Source organism: Chanodichthys erythropterus, chromosome 22 (assembly GCF_024489055.1).
Source record: "Chanodichthys erythropterus isolate Z2021 chromosome 22, ASM2448905v1, whole genome shotgun sequence".
NCBI classification, from domain to species: domain Eukaryota; kingdom Metazoa; phylum Chordata; class Actinopteri; order Cypriniformes; family Xenocyprididae; genus Chanodichthys; species Chanodichthys erythropterus.
The window spans coordinates 22,394,539-22,419,633 of NC_090242.1; the positions used below are offsets into that span (position 1 = coordinate 22,394,539).

General features: G+C 36.2%; 2 protein-coding genes across 6 annotated transcripts; one reads left to right on the top strand and one right to left on the bottom strand.

Moving 5' to 3' along the window:
- Positions 1-1,012: 1,012 nt before the first annotated feature.
- slc35f2 (solute carrier family 35 member F2) lies at positions 1,013-10,906 on the bottom strand. 2 transcript variants are annotated; one of them, XM_067376606.1, is made up of 9 exons: positions 10,790-10,886; positions 8,075-8,205; positions 7,807-7,979; positions 5,976-6,103; positions 5,574-5,733; positions 3,449-3,605; positions 2,210-2,262; positions 1,960-2,114; positions 1,013-1,775 (listed from the first exon to the last, which is right to left on the bottom strand). In XM_067376606.1, the coding sequence occupies exons 2-9, from the start codon at positions 8,188-8,190 to the stop codon at positions 1,539-1,541; spliced, it is 1,179 nt and encodes a 392-aa protein (XP_067232707.1). In that variant the 5' UTR covers positions 8,191-8,205; positions 10,790-10,886; the 3' UTR covers positions 1,013-1,538. The 2 variants fall into 2 exon arrangements, with proteins under 2 accessions (XP_067232707.1, XP_067232706.1); XM_067376605.1 differs by having other exon boundaries at positions 1,014-1,775; positions 8,075-8,222; positions 10,790-10,906.
- A 573-nt stretch (positions 10,907-11,479) lies between these two features.
- Positions 11,480-23,780, top strand: cul5b (cullin 5b). Of its 4 annotated transcripts, none has more exons than XM_067375773.1 (19): positions 11,480-11,601; positions 12,207-12,316; positions 12,526-12,634; positions 12,776-12,952; positions 13,074-13,215; positions 13,304-13,449; positions 14,628-14,708; positions 14,852-14,990; positions 15,264-15,394; positions 16,859-16,966; positions 19,211-19,275; positions 19,383-19,515; positions 19,652-19,783; positions 20,159-20,282; positions 20,366-20,541; positions 21,188-21,349; positions 21,496-21,614; positions 22,317-22,440; positions 23,117-23,780. In XM_067375773.1, exons 1-19 carry the CDS (start codon positions 11,581-11,583, stop codon positions 23,309-23,311), a joined length of 2,394 nt encoding a protein of 797 aa, XP_067231874.1. In that variant the 5' UTR covers positions 11,480-11,580; the 3' UTR covers positions 23,312-23,780. The 4 variants fall into 4 exon arrangements, with proteins under 4 accessions (XP_067231874.1, XP_067231876.1, XP_067231875.1 ...); XM_067375775.1 differs by having other exon boundaries at positions 14,852-14,945; XM_067375774.1 differs by having other exon boundaries at positions 12,526-12,625.
- Positions 23,781-25,095: the final 1,315 nt, after the last annotated feature.

Genomic DNA, 25,095 nt, shown 5'->3' on the forward strand with positions numbered 1-25,095 from the left:
CATGGTTTCTGTGCTTCTCCACTCTTCCTCCAGACTCTGGGACCTTGATTTCCAAATGAAATGCAAAATTTACTTTAATCTGAAAAGAGCAACAGTACAGTTATTTTTCTCCTTAGCCCAGGTAAGACGCTTCTGATGTTGTCTTTGGTTCAGAAGTGGCTTGGTGCGTGGAATGTGACAGTTGTAGCCCATTTCCTGAAGACGTCTGTGTGTGGTGGCTCTTGATGCACTGACTCCAGCTTCAGTCCACTCCTTTTGAAGCTCTCACAAGTTCTTGCCTGACAATCTTCTCAAGCCTGCGGTCATTCCTTTCACTTGTACACCTTTTCCTACCACACTTTTTCCTTCCAGTCAACTTTCCATGAATATGCTTTGGCACAGCACTCTGCAAACAGCTCTTTCAGCAATGACCCTCTGTGGCTTTCCCTCATTGTAGAGCAGGGATGGACAACTCCAGTCCTGGAGGGCCAGTATCCAGCAGAGTTTAGTTCCAACCCTAATCAAACACACCTGAACCAGCTAATCAAGGTCTTTAGGATTAGTAGAAAGTTATAGGCAAGTGAGTTTTTATCAGGGATGGAGATAAACTCTGCAGGACACTGGCCCTCCAGGACCGGAGTTGTCCATCCCTGTTGTAGAGGGTCTTGATGATCGTCTTCTGGACAACTGTCAAGTCAGCAGACTTCCCCATGACTGCTGTTGGGATTACTGACCTAATCCCAGTATTTATACCCTGAGAATGGCAATTTAATATAACTTGAAATTAAATATTCTAATAATTTAAGATGCTGATTTTTTATTTTATTTTGATGAGCAGCAAGCTGTAATCATCAAAATGAAAACAAAAAAGTCTGGAAATATTTTACTTTGTTTAATAAATCTAGAATATATTTAAGTTTTACTTTTTGAATTAAATTAAAGAAAACAAAATTGTTTTATAAAACCAACTTTTACATATATTTAATAAACACCACTATTACTGATTTACTATGAGACAACCACTTTAATTTTACTATAAAAACCACTTTAATGGTCAGAAATCATTTCCAAATGTGGATACATGAAATATAAACATACATAAAATACTGTACATGTTCAATGTTCAAGTAATTTTCTTATCTACAGTTTCATAACTTTTCATAATTTTGTAACAAGTAAAAAAAAAAAAAAAAACCTTAAATCAAGAACTCTACAAAGATAAATAATGTTAATACAAGTAATAATACTGGAAACAGCATCTCATCTAGAATGGAGATATTAGCACCTCAAGAGGTTTAAGTTAGTACTGTACAGCTCAGTGCATTATTTTCTGCAAAAAGAATTTTCTTGTTTGAATGTACTGTCGGAACTTAAATCTCAGCGGATTTAAATAACATTTATACACAAACTGGTATAAATAAAAATACAGACCGAAGGCACACTGTAGTGGATTTAAAATCCATAAAAATAAAAATTAAACGCTGCCTTTGGCAAAACAATACAGAAATCCATTACTGTCAGTACAGTAATCCATTACTGTTGATTTCTAAGGTACTCCATTAATAAAGCCCATTGCAGTGTGCTTTGTGATTGAACACTGTCCTATCCAGATCATCATGTTCTTCCTTCTGCAGCCGATCTACAACACCTCCCTCTTGTTGGACATCTGCAGATGAAGCAAGATGATACGCCTCATCAGTGGCATACGGCTGATCTGCTGTATAGGTCGGTACGACGTTGAACATGATGAAACCAAGTGTAATCACCACAAAAGACACAATGTACAGGCCGGTGAACTGTGTAGAAAAAAAAAAAAATAATAATAATAATAAAAATTGTACGTGATCAAGACAACTCTAGAACCTCTGGCCAATTATTTTATCAAGACAAAGACAAAGATATTGGAAAATGTTTTAATCTTTTTTTCTTTTTGTCCTGACACTTTTATTGATTTTCTGAATATGTATTTGTTCTACTCACATTGTAGTGAAAAAGGAACAAGCCACAGAAGAGGCTGAAGAGGTCGGCAGTCAGCAGTGAGAGGTTTACAGCAGTGGCGCTGGTCATCTTCACCACGACAGGCATGAAACTGTATAACCCATACATGCACAGAGTATATGCAACAAAGAGCAGGCCTACAGAATACAAATACAATTATTTACTGTAGTTATCCAATGATGGATTCTATTTTGCCAATGTCAAAAGCAACATTTTACACTTAGTTACTCACATGTTCTCCAGTTCCAGCTGATGTCCGGTATAGCTTTGGATTCAAGAATAATCCTTTAAAATAAAAAGGACAGATCACAGATCAGAACTAGGGCTAATGACTTACATTTACAATAATGTTTAAAAGTTTGGGGTCAGTAAGATTTTTATTGTTTTTGAGGGGGAAAAAGTCACATTACAATTTAAAGTTTTCTATTTCAATATATTTTAAAATGTAATTTATATTTTATTTTCAGCATCATTACTCCAGTCTTAAGTGTCACGTGATCCTTCAGAAATCATTCTAATTTGGTGCTCAAGAATCATTTCTAAATATTATCAATGTTGAAAACAGTTGCAGCTGCTTAAAATTCTTGTGGAAACTCTAATACATTTTAGTTCAGTTAATGTGCCCTATTATGCTTTTTCGAATATTACCTTTCATGCAGTGTTTAATATAGCTGTGTGTGAATGTAAAAGGTCTACAACATTTTAAAGATCAAAGTGCACAACAATTAAAGGTAAAAAGCTAAAAGAATTGATTCTGAACTGCTGTAACAAGTCATCAGCAATTCCTAGCTCACTCCCTGTAACAAACCGATGTAAAAATGTAACAAAATTTGCATTATGCCAACCTACAGATTTCATTGGCTTCAGACAAACAACGTCTACTTTGACTTGCCCTCAAACACTGTAATTGTAGCTGAGACTGGAAGAGTTTGGTTCGCATTGTCATCAGTGCTGCGAAATCCAAGGATGAGGACTCGTGCTGGAATTGATACAGAAAAACCGACGCCATAATTTGCATCGCTGTGTATCAAGCACTGAGGAAATCCTCCGGAGTTGAAATTCAGATATGGTAATGGGCGTTTCACATGCTGTAATCGGTAGACCAATCACAACAGATTGGGCCGTCTGACCAATCAGAGCAGAGTAGGCTCTCAGAAAGGAGGGGTTTACATAGACAATCTTCAATGTTCTTTTTTTTTTGTCCTTGGATGCATGTAAGCCTATTCTAGGAGACCTCCAAAACAAAATCAGGAACCTTTAAAATAGCATAATAGGGGCACTTTAATAAGAACAGCATTTACTTGAATTAGAATTTTTTTGTAACATTATAAATGTCTTTGTCAGTTTACTGACCCCAAACATTTGAACGGTAGTGTACATATAGCTTTTATTTTTCTTATCTCACAATGTAGACATTTCACTTAGAAAGCTGTTTATACTTTGAAAATTAGGTGGTGAACATACAACTTACATCTGCAAACCGCTGATGAGGGTGCCAAAGAGCCCAATCATGCCCAAGAACTCCACCCTGCTCAGGTTTTTCACTGTGTATTCCTGACAGACGTTAGACACTGCATACAGAGCAGCACTGACCAGCACTAGTCCATCCCCCAACAACACATGACTACCTGCAGTGACAGAAAAAGCACAAGAAAGAGGAACACAGATCAACTATTTTTGTCCAAGATTTCAAGCAAGACACAAACTACAGTCCTATGATAAATTCTTCATTCATTTTCTTCACCCAGTCGTCCTCATTTCACATAAGCTTATCATTTGTAACAGGAGTAATAAAGCATAGTCTTTTTTTGCCCCCTAGTATCAGGGCCGGCGCTACCTATAGGCAGAGCAGGCAGTTGCCTAGGGCTTCGGGCATAGAGGAGGGGCCTCCTGCCTCCACTACCGTAACATCCCCCAAGCAAAATACTAGGCTCTTTTTCCATTGGATATAGATGAATTCACAGTGACTCTCACCTGTAATTAAACCAACTATTGTCACCGTATCAAAGTGGTTCCCACCTTCTATATACATGACAAAAAAAAAAAAAAAAAAGTACGAAAATGCAACTTTTCTGCAGCTGACTGGCTTTAAGTCACTGAATTATGATTGCGCCAAAACGAACATCCTTCATGGGGTGCAAAGCGAAAGGCTAAAACAGGCACTCAAAGAAGTGCAGTTCATAATGTAGTTGTGCGAGTTGTTATCATCTCTTTTGGACTGATGTAATATATCATTTGCCGGTTTATGAGTTTAAAAGAGCGTGAGTGCCGTCAACGCATCCAGACTGATAGACACTTTAAATTTGTGCGTAATGAATGACATTGCGTCGGGAGCACACTACCAATACTGAAGCTACTTACTTTCAGTTTGTAGCAAACATAAATATTGTTATATTTATTGAAAAATCAGCGTGCAATTGTAAAAAGTAATTAAGTATTAATGCTTAGAATTTTTTTTTATCTCTTTCACTTTTACTATATAGTAGTTGATTTGTGTAGCCTACTCTCTTCTGTGTTTAAACATTTAAAATCCATGGAACCTTTCCATAACACAAAAGGTTCTTTACTGCGGAAAAAAAAGAAGTTCCGTTACATTGTTTTAGAATGTTCATCACCCTAATAAAAAAAATAATAATAATAATAATTGGTTCCACACTCTAAAAAAATGCTTGGTTGAAAATGGACAAACCCAGCGGATGGAGTTAAATGTTTGCCCAACGCGCTGGGCATTTGTTTTTTTTAACCCAACTGTTTGAAAATGACTATATGGCTGTCTTAAAATGAACCAAAAATAGGTTTGTAAAAAAAAAAAAAAAAAAAAAAAAAAGACTAATTACTAGACACAATAATAATCAAAAGGTGAAAATTTATTAATAAGCATCTTAAATGTTTATTGTTTAATTATTATTAATTAAACGTGTTAAATGTTCATTTCCAGCATACTTTGGGCTCATTTTAAGCAAGCAATACAGTCATTTTTAAACAATAGTTGAGTTTAAAAAAAAAAAAAAAAAAATTAACCCAACCGCTGGGTTAAAACACCCCAATTGCTGGGTTTGTCCCTTTTCAACCCAAATTGTTTTTTTTTTTTTTAACCCAGCATTTTTTAGAGTGCACTATCGTTTACTGAAAGGTTCTTTGTGAAACCAAGAGTGGTTATTTTATGGCATCACTGTGTAAAAACTCCTTTTTGGAACCTATTTTTAAGAGTGTGTAGTGCATATTTGAAGAATTGCACTGCAATACATATGACAACATAGTTTAAATTGGTTCAACAGGAGGGGAAAATCCTGTCCAAAAAATGATTAAGGCATGATGTTAATTTACTTAAGTGATTTTCCTTTTATTTCATTTTACTGTGAGCCTAAACAGTTTGTTATCCCAAATAGGGGGTAGGTGTGTTAGGATACTGTAAATAAATTAGAGATTACCTTAATTAAACTTTGATTAATATGGACAAATAAAACACATATATATATATAAATGTGTAGCTATAAAAATTAATAACAGATGTTGGGGGGCCTCCAACATAAAGTTTGCCTAGGGCCTCCAAATGTCTAGAACCGGCCCTGCCTAGTATAAAGTACAGTACTTACTTGAGCCTTGGTCTCTCCCCGCCAGCAGATCTGCTCCCACCATCGCCCCGACCCCAAGCAAGCAAACGGCCACAGCTACAAAATGCAATGGTCTGTAGCGAGTCTTCAAGAAGATCCACGAGAGCACCATCAGAACCGGGATCACAAAACAGTCCAACAGCTACAACACATAAGTTATTATATTATATTATATTATATTATATTATATTATATTATATTATATTATATTATATTATATTATATTATATTATATTATATTATATATTATATTACATTACATTACATTATATTACATTATATTATATTACATTACATTACATTATATTACATTATATTGACACAAATGCTACAAAGAATAATGTGTGTATTTTTTCCTCTGAACTAAGAGGAGTGTATTCTTACCTGTATACTTGTAAGTGTAGTGAACTGGTATGCCTTCACAACAGTGTAGTTTGCTTCCACATCCGTAAGAGCCATCAGAAAATACTTCCACCACTTTTTTTTTAGAATTTGAATAATATTATTTTCACCTAAATTATGGGGGGAAAAAAGAATTAATCCTTGCTGCGAGCTGAAAAAATATAGCATATCTTCTCTACTATATTGCATTGCTGGAGGAAAATGGTTTTTATGAGTACCAAATTTTAATTTTGCATGTTGAGAAGACTCAATAAATCATTTAAAGACTTTTCTGCTGCCTTCATCTGCTATCAGAAATGTCCTACTTCCCTCTTCTTAAATTGTGATTACAAACTCATTGCATTCAAGTGCTTTGCTTTCAGAAAAAAAACAGGAATCATGGAGGACACCAGCTTTATTTTCCCCGATTTATTGAGAAAACCTTATTGAAGCCAAACCGATATTTAGCATCCCCTTCATTGACAACTATATAAATATTCACAGCGCTATCTAGATAGCCAGCTTGCTGACAATTCTGGAAATTAAGTAAAATACAGGCTATTTTTGCTGTGTATAAAACACAAAATACATTTTAAATGATTATTCATATATATATGTAAATATGCACTACTTTAATGGCAAAACAAGGTGGTGTAGCTGTTGTGGAAAAAACAAATAAAGAATTCCAGTCATAACAGCAATCGTTCTCCCCTCCACCATGTTTAAAGTTTATGGTCCGCCCAACTCAGGAACTTGTGTATGAAAATAATCTTCAAGCATCCCAGTGATAATTACGACTTGAGAGGGCATTCACGATCAATTTGTAACTAGGAAACTTGTATTTACGATAATTCTGATAGCACATGAAGGCAGCATTAATCCACAAGATCAGACATACAGGAATGAATCCTTAAAGGGACAGTTTACCCAAAAATGAAAATTCTGTCATAAATTGACCCTTCACCGGGAGTTTGATTGACAAGCGATCTAACCAATCATAACACCGAATCCGCCATTTTGTCTGACAAAGTAGTCAGGAGTTAGAAGATTAACCTCAGTGGACTTGAACTTGAAAAATGGTGTGTACTTGCGTCTTTCCGCGTTTGAAACAACATTCCTTCTCAAGTTCATTTGATGCTATAAATTAACTAGTAGGAACAGATTATCGGTTCATGAGCCACTTGAGATGAGGCGCTACAGCGATCTGTCACAACACATTAAAGAGCCACAAAATGTTTTTTGTTGTTTGAATTTCTTAAAAAAAAAAAAATACACAATTTGAAAGCTCGGACTTTGTTTAATATCATAAGTAACCTGCTCTGCCTTGTCTGTTGACGTGTTGTCAGTGTCCTCTTTGCTCCGCGGTGTGTTTTTTACTCTGTGTGGCTTGACAGCGGGGGCGGGTCTTTGCGAAGGGTCAATTATTCACCCTCAAATTGTTAAAAACCTGTATGAATTTCTTTCTTCTGCTGAACACAAAAGATGATATTTTGAAGAATGGGACCTCACTGACTTCCATAGTATTTATTTATTTATTTAGCATACCATGAAAGCAAATGGCTACAGTCAACTGTTTGGTTACCGACATTCCTCAAAATATCTTCTTTTGTGTCCAGCAGAAGAAAGAAACTCAAACAGGTTTGGAGTAACTTGAGGGTGAGTAAATGACAGAATTTTCATTTTTTGGGTGAACTATCCCTTTAAAGAGTTTTATTTAAAATTTGGAGCATTGCTATGATAAGCATGGTCATGGAAAAATTATTCTGCCCTTCTAAACATCTGATAAAAGTAGTGAGTGAGCGATTCCATGCAGGGAAGGTGTGCTGCAGCGTACCTCTCCTGAAGGCTAAGACTAAAGTATAGGTGAGCAGCAGCAAGGTGTAATTGAGAAAGCTTTGCAGCACTGACGTCTCGACCCCAGCATCTGCCAGATACTGACATGTAACTGCAGTCCCACATATCAGCATGGAGAGGGCCTGACCCATTACAATAGTTTTGAAGAGCTGCCTGTAAATACAACTCTCAAATTACTATGAAAGAAATACCATCAATATGCAGACAACTGCAACTTAAAAACATTTTAAAACCAAGAGAGATCATACCATGTAAACACTTCTTTGAGCGCGAGATTCCGTGGACCACAAAGGAATTTTCCACAGCGGCTGAGAGTTCCCAAGCTTCCACACTCAGACGAGTCCTCTCCCACTTCACGATCCATATTTTACACAGAGACCTAGAAAATTCAAGAACCTAGAGAATTCAAGAAGAACTTTAATGAAAGTCACAGGGTTTGATGTAGAAAGAACTTCAAGGAAAGTCACAGGCTTTGATGTTGGGTAACATCTAGTTATTAATGGAGAAAATAATCTTAATCTTTTCAGGAATGTATGCCCAATAATGCTGACCTCAGGTGGGCCTCTTTAATAAAAAGGGGATTTTCTTGTTTAATGTAAACTAAAGGTCATGATTAGGGTTGCCAATCATCCTGTATAATACGGAATCGTCTCATATTTAAGGCATCAATGAAGCGTTCCATATAAAAGGTATACGGAAAAGCAGTTTGTCCCATATTCTCAGGCATATGTTCTAAATTGAGAATTAATCGTTCCTTTGAAACAAATTTGCGAAGAGCCGTTTGCAGAAGGTTGGTCCTCTGCCGGCTGGTCGCTCCTACTTCAGCGAGCGGGTCTCGCGCTAACGGCAAATCACTGTTCGCGTTTTGATTTTAACAACATTCAGCTACGCAAGAAAACATGCAATCTCCCTATTGCTAATGTTGTTAAATAGATAAAAAACATGTTACACACATTTAAAGGGATAGTTCACCCAAAAATTAAAATTATGTCATTATTCACTCGCCCTTAAATTGTTCCAAACCTGTATAAATCTCTTTGTTCTGTTGAACACAAAGGAAGATATTTTGAAGAATGTGTTAAACTGAACAGTTTTGGGGCACCATTGACTTCCATAGTATTTTTTTTTTTGCTACTATGGAAGTCAATGGTGCCCCAAAGCGGCCTGGTTACAAACTTCCTTCCTTTGTGTACAGCAGAGCAAAGAAATGTATACAGGTTTGGAACAACTTGAGGGCGAGTGAATGATGACATAATTTTCATTTTTGAGTGAACTATCCCTTTAAGTAGCCTAACTTGTAGCATAGGCTATTCTTTGACCTCATTATTGAAACACAAATAAATAAAGTCTCAAGCACCAAACTAGGCTAATTTTCGAAATATGAATTTATTTATTCGTACATGGTTGCAACAACATTCAAACTATTAAGTGCCATTGTTTAAAAAAAATGCTTTATTGGCTGAAATTTCTAAGATGTTCAGTTGCTTTCAAATTTTATGCCATCTATGTAGGCCTATCTTCCTGTCTTTTTTTTAGTTTTTAAGTTTGTTTTTGAATCGAGGTTGATGTTTAATATCCGTTGGTGTAGCTATATATGAAAAATGGAAATGGGTCAAATTCAACAATTTTTTACACCACATTATATCTATGGGAGTGAACCACATAGGGCCTTTAAAATGAAGATTACAAAAGAAAAGTTTATCAAGAATGAGAATATAGACAGATATTGAGATATCTTTAATACTATTAGAATTACAGGAACACAGATTTTAGAAAAATACTATTTATGGCACTCAGACAGGAATGTTCAATTGCGTTGATAGAAAAAAAAACTAGATACATTTCTAGTTTCAACATTATTTGTTCTTCAGAAAAATGTGCGACCATTGAAAACGTGTACCAATTTACTCATGGAGGCACATTGGGATCCCTATCTCTGGAAATTAACCATATTGGGCCTTAAAAAATAAGGAAAGAAAAGTTTGTTAAGAATTAGAATGTATACAATATCTGTAATAGGAGTTAAAGAAATGCAAACTTTGCACAAAAAAAGTGCTTTTTGCCATTTTTGAACTGTTGGCATATAATGCAACAAAGATTGCTAACATCAACAGATTTTACTAACAGACAATCTCTGTGTAAAAATAAAATAATGATGTTGTTCTAAAGTCAAAGTTTCTGAAATTTGGCTGATTTTGACACAAAATTACCCACATGTGTTTATGTCTGAGAACCCTTTATACATCTTTTATACACATATTTAACTGCAGATACTGAAATTACACTCATTGAGTGGTACATGTGTGTCCCTTATTTTCCTTTCCAGAAGTTGGCAACCCTAGTCATGATACAAAAATTAAAAGGAAACGTACACCAACGTAAAGTACTTGAATAAAAGTGTACAATATACTCTAAAAACCTACACTAAATCAAGACATAGCCTCTAAACAAAATATATATGATTGAAAATACTAAAGCTAAACATGTAGCAATTACAATTCACCTTTAATTCATTTTAAAGACACCTAATTCAAAAATATCATCATAAGCCTGAAAAAAATTGCCGGAAAAATAATAATAAAATGGGCTCAAGTTCGACTGAATAGCTCTGTTTACATATGCAGACGAGCGCTTCGGCCACAAATGCGGAACATCTGAAGCTGTGATGGTTTAGTGCGGCGGCACTATCAGAGCACGTGGCGACCTGTCAGGCACTTTAAACAATATTGAACAGACCAAACAGTTTCTTGATCACAGAAATCAAATTAGGGTGAACTAATTAATAGAACAGAAAGAATTATCTTGCGTTTTAGTCCTAAAAGTTTTATAGCTTGATAGCGCAAAGCAAACCAGCAATCTCACTACCTTCTGCAGTGTTAGCCATGCTATTAGCTAGGCTTATTAAAAAACACAACATCACGTGCTTACAAGTAAAAGAATAAAACCAAGTGTCTGTTAAATACCTGAATGTGACTGATCCGGCATGTCCGCAGTTTACGAATAATCAGATAAAGTCCAACCACAGTATCATCGTCTTTCAATGAAGGCGAGAAATCATAAATGCGCTCTGCCAACTTAAGACCCCGCCCATTTCCCCAAACAGCCAATTGGAGCTAAAGGTACTTCCTCTATATTAAATTGTGACCAATGGCAGCACACACGGAAGTTGTGTGCAACGGACATGTATTAGGTATCCTAAATCGATCAGAATTGTATTTAAGTGGTTTTAAAGATTAATAGTTTGGAAATGGCCATTTTGTAATAATGGCGATAATGTAACTGAGCCGTTACATTTATTTCTAGCGGTGATTAATAAGAATTGTAATTTCTATACAGTAGCAGCTGGTCGGCCTTCAGACTGTTATGGGACAGAACTCCTCGTGTCCTTCGATAAGGATGATTACGGTTCAGAGATAATATAATTTTGATGATAACTAAACCCTCAAGGACAGGACAATTCCTTTTGACCCTGCTAGGTTAACTAACGCTATTCCTGTGAAATATTTATCACACTGGCACTACTTAATAGCATGATGATAAATAAGCCTTTGAATAGCATGAATCAAAAAATAAATTCTAGTTTGTGTAAATTAGTATGTACAGAAAAGACAAAAGCTACTGTATGAATATATATATATATATATATATAACAGCGATATCAGACAGGGCTGCTGATGCAGTCTGTCGCAATGCTCCCTAGCAACCAAACCTCCTCAAACATCGCGAGATTGCACGGGGACCAAGTTGAAGAAACATGGCGTCTCATTTACTGAAGGTAGGTGGTCCCTTAATGTGAGAATATTTTGCATCGTTTGCGTCTCCAATAGTGTTATGACAGCGATCCTGTGACCCGGTGATTGACAGCTTCTAATTAGATCGCTAAACATGACGCGTTCATTTGAAACGACCTTGTTCGAGTTGTTTATTGTAGCTAGTGAGGTTTTGAGCTAGTATAGTTATAATGTTTAGGGTTTCAGAGCTCTATTCCAGGATGTCTCTCCTCACTGCTCAACCTTCAACCACAAAACTTCCTCCTATCATGGGGCTGCATTGTGTGGATAATGAGAATGTGAAATATAGATGTATTTTTGTCTTGAATAAAACTGCAAACCAAAAGTTGATCATCTAAATGTTATGTTTAATTCAGCCTGTGTGTAACGTTATCTGATTTATTTCAAGCTCGAATCTCACCTGGTGCCTCTTGTCTCTAATCATAAAGCTTTAATAATTTATTTACATATATTATATTGCACTGTACCTTCTGTTAGTGTTTTGTTTGAATTTATCCCTTAAAGTAAAATAAATGAAATATGTTTTTTTTTTTTCTTTTCTAAATGCATAAATCCCATAACAATTATTGTCCTGGATCTCCTTTCTCAGAATAAAGGCTCCCTGCAGTTTGAAGACAAATGGGATTTGATGCGGCCCATTGTTTTGAAGTTACTCCGTCAGGAGTCAGTTACTAAGCAGCAGTGGTTCGATTTGTTCTCGTAAGTTGTCTTCGATGTAACATAGTTTGTGCTGACAGAAATATCAAGAACTCAGTGTACTACTGTACAAGACTGAGGTGTTTTATTTATTCAACTGATGGCCAATAATAGCAACCAGGACTAACAGATTTTAAACTATAGGTTAGATTGTTGCACAATGAGTACAGTCAAATTTTAGGTTTTCTTTTGTTCCTGTGTTTGACTTGCAGAGACGTCCATGCAGTGTGTTTATGGGACGACAAAGGTCCGGCAAAGATTCACCAGGCACTAAAAGAAGACATCCTAGATTTCATCAAGCAAGCACAGGCAGTACGTACGGTATACCGCATTTGCACCTATAATAAAGTGAAGATAATCTTTTTAAATATCTCTGAGAAATTAATAAACCCTATTCCTGTAATCCCAGTCCTGTAATCAATGCATGCTGAGTCTATTCTTACTCTTTCTGATCTACTTCAGCGAGTGCTCAGTCACCAAGACGACACGGCTTTGCTTAAAGCCTACATTGTGGAGTGGAGGAAGTTCTTCACACAGTGTGATATTCTACCTAAGCCCTTCTGCAAGTTAGAGATCACCCTGTTGGGCAACCAGGGGAGCAATAAGAAGTCCAGCGTTGAAGACAGTATTGTTAGAAAGGTGGCCTTTTCCTTTTCTGTATTTTGACCATATACTTTACATCAATCTATATTATCATTTAAATGACAATACATGCACAACACATCTATACTAATCATTTGTTTCCTTTTTTTTGCTAAAGCTTATGCTAGACACATGGAACGAGTCTATATTCTGTAACATAAAGAACCGGCTCCAGGACAGTGCTATGAAACTGGTCCATGCTGAGAGATTAGGAGAAGCATTCGACTCGCAGCTTGTCATTGGAGTGCGCGAGTCATATGGTAAGGCTTTCATAATGCTAAGACACTCAGATTCTGTCCAGATGGACCTCTCCTGATGGACACTCTTGTCTTCTGCTGTGTCTCACAGTGAATTTGTGTTCCAACCCTGATGATAAGCTCCAGATCTATAGAGAGAATTTTGAGAAGGCATATCTGGATTCCACAGAGAGGTTCTACAAGACACAAGCACCTTCCTATCTGCAACAGAACGGCGTTCAGAACTATATGAAATATGTGAGTGTATTTTCAAACTGCTGCACTGCATAAAATTTGGAAAATCTGAAAATCTAGTGTTGTCAAAAATAACATGTCAAGACTGAATATTTGAAATGCGTTGTGTTTTAGAGCGTCACTGTGTTCTTTTACACTGAAGCAGCTCATGATTCTGTGTTTTCAGGGATAGTTCATCCAAAAAAAAAAAAAAGTCATCATTTACTCACCCTCAAGTGGTTTCAAACCTGTATAAATTTCTTTGTTCTGTTGAACACAAAAGAAGATATTTGGAAGAATGTCGGTAACCAACCAGATCTCGCCCCCCTTTTACTAACATAGTAAGAAAAATAAATACTATGGCAGTCAATAGGGAGTGAGATCTGCTTGGTTACTGACATTCTTCCAAATATATTCCTTTGTGTTCAACAGAACAAAGAAATTTATACAGGTTTGTTTGGAACAACATGAGGGTGAGTAAATGATGACAGAATTTTCATTTCCCTTTAAGGCCAATTCACACCAAGGACAATAACAACAATGATATAGTTCTAGAAATCATTCTAAAAAAAAACAAATATATATAATTTTTTTTTTTTTTTTTTTTTTTATACACAGAACACACACATATATTACATAAACACAGACTTTTATTTTGCAAACAATTAATCGCAATTAATCATTGCACATCCCTAGTTTCCTGTGAAAATGGAAGCTTGAGGGACGCAAGAAATGTAATGCTGTAAAGTAAAAAAAAAAAAAAAAAAATAGAAAAAATAGTGTAAAGTAAAATTATGAATATACTTATTATGAAATATAATTTTTTTATTGAACAAAGCAGTTGTTTTAGTATAGTAATGTAATTCTGTCTTAGAAATTATAATAATATTGATAATTCATTATTATTGTTATATAATCACCTTCAGAAAAACTGGACATCTTGATTTTGAGTTTCGGTTGATAATATACTTTTGACCATAGTCACAGTATTTTCTGTTCAGGTTTTATGCCCTTAATGCTGTGGCAGTTTTTTCTGTGTTTTATTTGTGGCAGGTTTTATTCGACTTTAGTTGACACTTCAGCTTTCTACCCCGAGAGTTTATCTGTATGAACGGTCAATCACAGCACATTTCTGAAGTGTCATAATTATGTGTCCCAATATTTGAGAGTTGTTCATCTCAGGTGATGCTTTTGATTGACAGGCAGATGGCAAGTTAAGAGAAGAGGAGAAGCGTGCACTTCGATATCTGGAAACTAGACGTGAATGTAACTCCGTCCAGGCAGTGAGTGTTTCCTGTACCAAAAATGCTTCAAAACAAGACCCTGTGGTGACGCATTATTAAATACTGCTTTTGTAGTGTGCACTTGACTTGACATTCGCATACTAACATCGGGTGCTCGGTTTGTGCCTTTTGCGTTTATTCAGCTAATGGAGTGTTGTGTGAATGTGCTGGTGACGTCGTTCAAAGAGACAATCCTGGCCGAATGTCCGGGAATGATCAAGCGGAACGAGACAGAGAGTGAGTACGGCAGGAGCTCTGGCACCAAAGGCTCAGCAAGTTCAGGTTGGCAATGGGACACAGTTCCCATCTATATCTTGCCAACACCTCCCTACCCATCCCACCATCTGTGTGTTTGTGTGCTAATCACTAAGTCCACCGACCCATTTCAACTGTAAACAAACACAACAGCATACAACCATTATATGTAAAGGGAAGGAAATCCCCAATTTTTGGCTTTAGAGCTTCAAATACAGGAACTTCATATTTTTTGTACTGTTTCAATCTGTTTTAATGTTATTGAAATGTGTATGTTCTGCTGTTGGTGTGTTTTCACAGAGCTGCACCTCATGTTTTCGCTGATGGACAAAGTGCCCAGTGGGATTGAGCCTATGCTGAAGGACCTGGAGGATCATATCATGAACGCAGGTCTGGCTGATATGGTGGCTTCAGCGGAGACCATTACCACAGTGAGTAAAGACTTCTTTATCTGACAGTTGCATCATGAATCCTGTACATGAGTCCAGTTGTGGTTAGTGCAATCACTGAATGATCTAGAAAATTAATTTTTGTTATTCCTTGTGAATGTGTGTGATATTTTTATGCATATGCATTAGGGATGTGTAAAACTAGTCAACTAAACGAAACCACTGCTGCTAGTTGACATTAGAAATACTCATTTTTTTTGAACACGTTAAAGTGGTGGGTGCAATACCTTGACATAGGTTAACTTGTTAAATTTAAATGTTAACTAACTGTTATTTGAGGAATTCTGTTTATAATATTTAGTTTGTACTTTGTACTGGCTTATGATTTAGTTGATTTTAATAAATATGTCTATATTGGCTAAAGTTGATTAAGTGAACGCTTAAGCTTAATGTACAGTGATCATAATGCAAGGCAAGCACAGCGTACTGTATGTACAGTACCAGTCAAAAGTTTGGACACATTTCTATTTTTAATGTTTTTATAAAAAATCTCATATGCTCATCAAGCCTGCATTTATTTGATCAAAAATACAGAAAAAAATTAAATAATGTTTTTCTATTTTAATATACTTTAAAATATAATTTATTTCTGTGATGCAAAGCTAAATTTTCATCAACCATTTCTCCAATCTTCAGTGTCACATGATCCTTCAGAAATCATTCTAATATGCTGATTTGATACTCAGTTATTATCAATGTTGGAAACAGCTGTGCTTCTTAATATTTTTTTGGAACCTGTGATACTTTTTTCAGGATTCATTGATGAATAAAAGGTTAAAAAGAACGGCATTTATTCAAAATAGAATCTTTTCTAACAACATGAGTCTTTACCATCACTTTTTATCAGTTTAACACATCCTTGCTGAATAAAAGTATTAATTTATTTCAAAAAAGAAAGAAAAAATATTGCTGACCCCAAACTATTTAACGGTGTATATTGTTACAAAAGATTTCTATTTTAAATAAATGCTGTTCTTTTTTAACTTTTTATTCACAGGTTATCACAGGTTATAAAAAAAAGACTGTTTCCAACATTGAGAGTATCAAATCAGTATATTAGAATGATTTCTGAAGGATCATGTGACACTGAAGACTGGAGTAATGGCTGATGAAAATCCAAACTTTTGACCGTTGCTGTATATGATTTATATTTCAGCGGGATTCAAAATGGTGATATTAATTTCTATGAAAAAAATGTTGATATTAATAAAATTTGATTTATAGATTAAAGTAGGCTATTTCAAATGTATCTCTTATACAGACTGTTTTTGACTGTTTTCTGGTGGTTTCTTAGAGTAGCCGACTAGTCGGTTATAAAACTTCAGTTTAAACGTTATAGAAATTAGTCATGCTGCACATCTCTAATATGCATAATATGACTCCAAACTGTTTCTCAAAATTCTTAATTAATGCTCTCTATGACTTATTGATGTTTTATTTTTGCAGGACTCTGAAAAATATGTCGAGCAACTCCTAACATTGTTTAACCGCTTTAGTAAATTAGTTAAGGAAGCATTCCAAGATGACCCACGTTTCCTAACATCCAGGGATAAAGTAAGTCTCAAAAAAATTAACCTGTAATCCAAACCATTCACTTTTTAAAGACTTCACTAGAAAAATAATACAGTGCACAGTGAGTATGAGTACACCCCCTTTGAAAAGTAACATTTTAAATGAACACACATCTCAATGAACACAAAAACAAGACGTTTAATATAACATCTGTTTAACTTATAACATGAAAGTAAGGTTAATAATATAACTTAGATTACACATTTTTCAGTTTTACTCCTATTAGGGTGATGCAAAAATGAGTACACCCCACAACAAAAACTACTACATCTAATACTTTGTATGGCCTCCATGATTTTAATGACAGCACCAAGTCTTCTAGGCATGGAATGAACAAGTTGGCAACATTTTGCAACATCTATCTTTTTCCATTCTTCAAGAATAACCTCTTTTAGAGACTGGATGCTGGATGGAGTGAATTCTTGTCACTTCAGAATTCCCCATAGGTGTTCGATTGGGTTCAGATCAGGATCCAATGAATCACTTTCACCCTGTTCTTCTTCAGAAATCCAACATTGGCCATAGATGTGTGTTTAGAATCATTGTCATGTTGGAAAAGCGCACAACGACCAAGGGCACAGAGTGATGGTAGCATCTTCTCTTTCAGTATAGAGCAGTACATCTGTGAATTCATGATGCCATCAATGAAATGCAGCTCCCCGACACCAGCAGCACTCATTAAACCCCACATAAGGACACTGCCACCACCATGTTTCACTGTAGAGAACATGCATTTGTCTTTGTAATCCTCACCATTGCAACACCATACAGTTTTGAAGCCATCAGTTCCAAAAACATTTATCTTGTTCTCATCACTCCAGAGTATAGAGTCCCAGTAGTCTTCATCTTTGTAAGCGTGGGCCATGGCAAACTCTTAGCAAACTTTTTTGTGCCTGTGCTTTAGGAGAGGCTTCTTTCATGGACGGCACCCATGCATGCCATTCCTCTGCAGTGTACGCCGTATTGTGCCACAGGAAATAGTCACCCCAGTTTGGCTTTCTACTTCTTTAGTTAACTGCAGTGAACTTGCATGCCGATTTTCTTCAACCCTTCTAATCAGAAGACGCTCCTGTCGAGGTGTTAACTTCTGTGGACGACCTGGACGTCTCTGTGAAATGGTTGCAGTTCCATCTTTTAATTTTTGTACCACTTTAGCTACAGTATTCTGACTGATAAGTAAAGCTTTGCTGATCTTCTTGTAGTCTTCACCTTTGTGGTGTAGAGAAATTATTTTCTTTCTCAGGTCTCTGACATTTCTCTTCCATGTGGTGCCATTGCTGACAGCATGACATGTGAAGGGGTTTTAACACCCTTTTATAGTCAACTGTCTGCCGGACTCCTGTGTAATGAATAATTAGACTCACCTGTGGTTGAATTCTTGTTAAATTAGACATTTGTAGTCTAAAATGTAGCTTTCCTCCAGAGACTTTCAGTAGGGTGTACTCATTTTTGCATAACCCCAATTTGAGTAAAACTGAAAATTTTGTTCTCCAAGTTATATTATTAACCTAATTTTCATGTTATAAGTTAAACAGATGTTATATAAAACTTTTTGGAAATAGATTTTGTATTCATTGAGATATTGTTTAAAATGTTACTTTTCAAAGGGGGTGTACTCATTTATGCTGAGCACTGTAATTATTATTAATGTTATTAAAAATATTTTTATGGATAAAATAATATTACAATATGTTCATATATGCTAATTGATATAAATGTATACACTACTGTTCAAAAAGTGGGGTCAGTGAGATTGTTTTTTAAAATACATGAAGTTCTATTCAGCAAGGATGCATTTAAATTTCTGTTGCAAATAAATACAGTTTTTATTTTACTTTTTTACTCATCAAAGAATCCTAAAAAAAAAAAAAAAAAAAAAGCAGATAAACCATTTTCAGTATTGAAAATAATGTAAATGAAATGAAAAAAAATCTTGAGCACCAAATCAGCATATTAAAATGATTTCTGAAGGATCATGTGACACTGAAGACTGGAGGAATGGCTGCTAGAAATTATTTGACTTTGTCAAATTTTAAAATATATAGAAAACTATTATCTTAAATTGTGGTAGTATTTCACAATATTACAGTTTTTGCAGTATTATCTTACCGACCCCAAACATTTGAACAATAGTGTATCTCTCTCTATCTTTTTTACATGTTGAAAAGCTGGTTTCCATTTTTCATTCTTATTTTATTTCCCTATTTTACATGCATATTTACACAGGCATACAAAGCAGTAGTGAATGACGCAACAATATTTAAACTAGAGCTCCCTCTAAAACAGAAAGGGTAAGATCTCAATATATACATGTATATCTTTTGAAAAATTGCTTTTTTTCTGGGGTATATTTTAATTACTGTGGATTTGGTTTGGATTATTTGTCCTTTATTTGCAGTGTGGGTCTGAAAACGCAACCAGAGTCTAAATGTCCAGAGCTGCTGGCCAACTACTGTGATATGCTCCTTAGAAAGACTCCACTGAGCAAGAAACTCACCTCAGAGGAAATAGAGGCCAAGCTGAAGGAAGTGGTGAGTGGGTAGAATCATACTAATTATATGTATGTTATTGCAGCAGTGTTTTTTGCAAATGTTATTCACACCTCACTTTACAACTGCCAAATCAGATCCAATGTGTTAATTATTTCTTTTTATGTACTGATTGCAGCTCTTGGTTCTAAAATATGTTCAGAACAAAGATGTCTTCATGAGGTACCACAAAGCGCACTTGACTCGCAGGCTTATTCTTGACATTTCTGCAGACAGTGAGATTGAAGAGAACATGGTGGAGTGGCTCAGGGTGAGTGGGCTTGAGAGCACGCTTATGATTATTGATGAAAGTCTTTTTAGTGAATCTCTGTTAAAGGGATAAAGTGAAAAAACCTAAAGTGTTGTTCCAAACCTGTATGAGTTTCTTTCTTCTGCTAAACACAAAAGAAGATATTTTAAAGAATGTTGGTAATCAAACAGTTGACAGTATCTGTAGACTTCCATAGTCAATGGCTATCATCAACTATCTGGTTACCAACATTCTTTAAATTGTCATATTTTGTGTTCAAAAGAAGAAAGAAACTCATACAGGTTTGGAACAACATGAGGGGGAGTAAAGTTGACAACATTTTCTCTTTTGGGTGAACAAACCCTTTAAGTGATTTTTGTGTTTGTGTGTGTACAGGAGGTTGGAATGCCAGCAGATTACGTGAACAAGCTTGCCAGAATGTTCCAGGACATCAAAGTATCAGAAGACTTAAATCAATCCTTCAAAGAAATGCATAAACACAACAAACTTGCATTACCAGGTCGGTTATGTCTGTCTTATAATGCATCTCAACTATTTTGCTGTACATTTGAACTAATTATTTTTTATGTCTTGACACTTCAGCCGACTCTGTCAATATAAAGATCTTAAATGCGGGAGCATGGTCTCGGAGTTCAGAGAAAGTGTTTGTATCGTTGCCCACCGAACTAGAAGATCTTATTCCTGAAGTCGAAGAGTTTTACAAGAAAAATCACAGTGGCAGAAAATTACACTGGCACCATCTGATGTCCAATGGCATTGTGAGTGGCAGCTTCAGCCCTTTGTATAACGGCATGCTCTACTTCCTGTGAAAATAAGCGAGAGTCGAAACCAGACGCTTTCCATGAAGATTAATTTGTTGTGTGTCTGTGTGTTTTGTACTGTCGTTGTTACAAAACACACTGTTTTGAATCATTTAAAACAGTGAAATTTCATAATAAAGATGTATAGTTTGCATCATTGGACTGTTGGTCACTCGTCTTCTGTGAACATTAAGGCCTGCCTTCTTTGATTTGATTGGCCATCTCATTTATTTTGACATTTATAAGCGCTGAGGTAGACCAGGCTAAAAATTTAACTTTTAAAATTTGCTATCAACCTAACAACGAATGGCGTGTAATGGAGTGCAGTAAAGCAGTATCGAATATCAAATAATGGGGATGAACAATTTGGCCATTTCTAATTATTGAGTAAGACCCAAGATGGCCCAAGTAAAAATCACTGAACTTTGATACTCACAAGCTCTTTTACTGTGAATTGTGTTGCTGTAAACTTTCATTTAGTCTTTGAAATGTCAGTATTCTTGCTACACTAGATTTGGAGATTCTGTCTCAAATTTGACATTTTATAGGGCTCTGTCATGTCAAGGGAACAGGTCAACATTGGTTTCATCTCTTCTATCCCTAGATCACATTCAAGAATGAAGTCGGGCAGTATGATTTAGAAGTCACGACATTCCAGTTAGCTGTGTTGTTTGCCTGGAACCAAAGGCCAAGAGAGAGGATCAGCTTTGAGAATCTGAAACTAGCCACGGAACTTCCAGACGCTGAGCTGCGCCGGACACTCTGGGTAACGGAGTCTTTATTTTGATGGCATTTCCCCAATCTGTGTTTAAACAATTCACTGTTAGCTACATGATCTGATACTGTTGAATGAAAATGAAAGGATCTGATTTGACATTAATTTTTGGTTGTTTGTTGTTTTTAAATGTGCAGTCTCTTGTAGCTTTCCCCAAACTAAAGCGCCAGGTGCTGTCATATGAACCTGTGGTGGGCTCTCCTAAAGACTTTGCGGAAGGCACTGTATTTTACATCAATCAAGAGTTTTCTTTAATGTAAGGACACTCATCACTGGTTGCATTTGATGAAGAATGTTGAATAATTCAAATAATACTTTAAAATATGTGTTAATGAATCATACGCATAGAAAGAATATTTTCAACACACTTTATGCACTACTGTTCAAAAATGTGTGGTCGCTAAGCTTCTTGTGTTTACCGTGGCTGCATTTATTTGATCAAAAATGCAGTGAATATGACATTTTTACAATTTAAAAGAACTGTTTTCTACTGTAATATATTCTGAAATGTAATTTATATTTCTGTGAGATTTTCAGCATCATTACTCCAGTCTTCATTGTCACATGATCCTACAGAAATCATTCTAATATGCTGATTTGCTGCTCAAGAAACATTTCTTCTTATTAATAGTCAGTTATGCTGCTTCATATTGTTGTGCATTTTTTTTTTTTTTTTTCATGATTCTTTGATGAACAAAATTCAAAAGAACAACTTTTATTTGAAATATGATGTAAAATTTTTACTGTCATTTTTGATCAATTTAATGGACCCTTGCTGAAAGGAATTCATTTTGTTAAACAAAAATCCTACTGACCCCAAACTTTTGAACGGTATTTAATGGTATATACATAAAAGTTTATCTATTAATTTATTACAAATATTGCTGGACTACTATATTATTCTTTAATTGCATATTTCAACAGACCTCAGTTCAATTAAATGATTTCTTCTGCACAGAAAAAACTCAAAGGTCCAGAAAAGAGGCAAGATCAATTTGATTGGTCGATTACAACTCACCACAGAGAGAATGCGTGAAGAAGAAAATGAGGGCATAGTGCAACTTAGGATATTACGCACACAGGTATTGAAGTTATGAAACCTATCAATGCCACATTGTCTGTCTGTCTGTTTGAGATTTAGACCAGCGGAGTGAGGACATTTTGGCCGATCCTCTCTTTCTGAGACTCATTTAAAGGCCTGTTTGAGGGACAAGGCTTGATTTTAGGTATAAGGTTATATTTAGGTTAAGGGTTGGTTTAGGGTAAGGGTTTGGGTTAGGCACTTAGTTGTGATGGGTAAAGTTAGGGTAAGGAGCTAGAGATTGTATTGTGTCAATGAATGTCCTCACAAATATAGATGTATACGTGTGTGTGTGTGTGTGTGTGTGTGATGGTACCCCATGATGAAAATATCTTATAAATCATACTAAATCATGTTTTTGTAAAAATGCAGTGATTTCATGAGCTGCATCCTCAGATGATTTTCAAAGGGTTTTGAAGGAGTTCCCATGTTTTCTGGGCACTTGTTGTTTCTTCACCATCTGGTCCAATTCACCCATTTCATTTTTTTTTTATGAAAATGTTTTGTAAAGATATTCATATGCAGGCAATTTATACTTGTATACAAAGCAAAATTCCAACATTTAAGCTGAAATCAGAATCATGAGAAATATTTCAGTCTAGACATTTCTCAGACATGCGAACACTGAAAGAAACCTCAGTTGTACCAAACTCTTCCTTCTTCTTTACTCTGTACAGGAAGCTATCATTCAGATTATGAAGATGAGGAAGAGGATCAGCAATGCCCAGCTTCAGACGGAGCTGGTGGAGATCCTAAAGAACATGTTTCTACCCCAGAAAAAGATGATCAAAGAGCAGATCGAGTGGCTGATAGAACAAAAGTACATCAAACGGGACGAGACGGACATTAACACATTTATCTACGTGGCGTAGCCGACCACGCCCAGTGCACTCTGGGACGTTTTTTTAGACACTAGTGCTCCTTTGGAGGATTCCGTATCTGATTTCAGCTCATTGCCCAGCCTGGCCTGCTGGGTGTCTGACTAGATCTCAACACACACTGAGAAATTTCTGACAAATCCCTGCCTTACTTCACAAATCTATGAAATGAATAAAAATGAACTTTGGAAGAAATAGAGGAGCAGAATTTTGTGTAGATGCATGTCAGCGATCTTGGGCAGCTTAAATGCAGGTTTTAATTATGTTTCATCACTTTTGACACCAACAACATATTACTTTACTTCCTGAAAAAGCCATCCAGCTGTGTTTGTTTTGGGTTCTTCTAGCTTATCAAATTAACCTAGCTCTGAACATCCAATTGCAAACAATATGTGCCTTTAGAAAATGTAAAGTTCAGACCAATTCTCTTGTTAGTAATCAAATTATCCCCAGCATTGTATGTTATTGCAGAGAACTGCAGGCCTCAGGCGTCTTTTCCTCCTCTGTAGATTTACCCATCAGCTCACAGCCTCTGCTTAGTGTGTCCCTGTTTATCTCCCTAGTGGCAAGTTAGAAATGTACACTGCCGCTGTCCATGGTGCTGACGAGATGGACAGTAGCTTCTGATTATAATACTGCAAGAACAGTATTATGTTGAGTTACACGCGAATGCTTTTGAATAATGGCACTATTTCAACAAATAATGCATAATTTATTCATTATTGCAATCTCAGTGTTATTGTCATCGACTGAGTGTGTGTGTGTGTGTGTGTGTGTGTGTGTGTGTGTGTGTGTGTCTGGGCATACATCGGTGTCTACCCCGCCGCACATGCTCAGACCAGGAGTCCCCCCTCCGCTCGTAGGCCCCTCCCCGACACGCGCGAGAGTGATCCGGAGCTCGGAGAAGAGCCTCAGTTGCACGGGACCGCAAGAACGTCGCTGGATCCCGGGAGGACCGGAGAGAGAGACGCCACCGTGGGACTGGAGTTGTGCTCAGGTACTGTATTATTTCATAGACAGGAAGGCCGTGTTCTATTACACTAGCGGTGTGTGACATCAGATCGAATTTGACACGGTTTAGAATGCGAGACTGTAATTATCCGTACAAACGAGGTGAGCGCGCGGATTTATGTTAATTCTGAGCGCGAGAGGTAAATCTTGCCACCTGACGGGACGCGTGCAGCGGCGAAAAAATAATATCGCGCTCTTATTTGATGGAGATTCGCGGCTTATCCAAGCACAGTTTGTCATGTGCTTAAAGCCAGTGTGTGAACTGGAAGCCTAACGTTACTGCATCTGTTCGGAGCGTTCGGGTGAAGCAGAGCCCAATTATTCTTGAACAGGAAAGGAAATCACTTTTCGTCTCACGTCGTTAATTAGTTGCCTCCACGCCTTGGGTTTCTTGTTAAGATAAGTTTGACCACCGGTCTGACAGTCCCTCATTCGTTATCGGTAACCATAACGTGTTTTAACCCAGAACTTGTAGGCTAATGCAAAAAAATCATCTGATGACATGTTTGTGTTTGAATCGTAAAACCATATTGTGTAGTCCCGTCAATATTGGGTAGTAATGTAATATGTTTGACCTAATCAGATGTAGCATTTGTAATTATACTACATTTTTAATTTTTTATGAATTAGATTCAATGGTAATAAATTAGTTAGAAGTCCAATATATCATTGTGCAAAGCGATTCTTGTTTTCCATAAAGTATACATCCACATTATAAGCCTACATATATTGTAAAAAGACTAGTTAACTCCCTATTATGAAGTCTA

Excerpts from the sequence above, each read along its gene's own strand:
- slc35f2 (XM_067376606.1), bottom strand. The coding sequence starts at position 8,190 with ATGGATCGTGAAGTGGGAGAGGACTCGTCTGAGTGTGGAAGCTTGGGA. Across the intron at positions 2,115-2,209 it reads CAGCTGGAACTGGAGAACAT|GCCTGCTCTTTGTTGCATAT; the intron begins GTGAGTAACTAA and ends TGTATTCTGTAG. Across the intron at positions 1,776-1,959 it reads TGTTCCTTTTTCACTACAAT|TTCACCGGCCTGTACATTGT; the intron begins GTGAGTAGAACA and ends TTTTCTACACAG.
- cul5b (XM_067375773.1), top strand. The coding sequence starts at position 11,581 with ATGGCGTCTCATTTACTGAAG. Across the intron at positions 11,602-12,206 it reads TGGCGTCTCATTTACTGAAG|AATAAAGGCTCCCTGCAGTT; the intron begins GTAGGTGGTCCC and ends CTCCTTTCTCAG. Across the intron at positions 19,784-20,158 it reads ACATGGTGGAGTGGCTCAGG|GAGGTTGGAATGCCAGCAGA; the intron begins GTGAGTGGGCTT and ends GTGTGTGTACAG.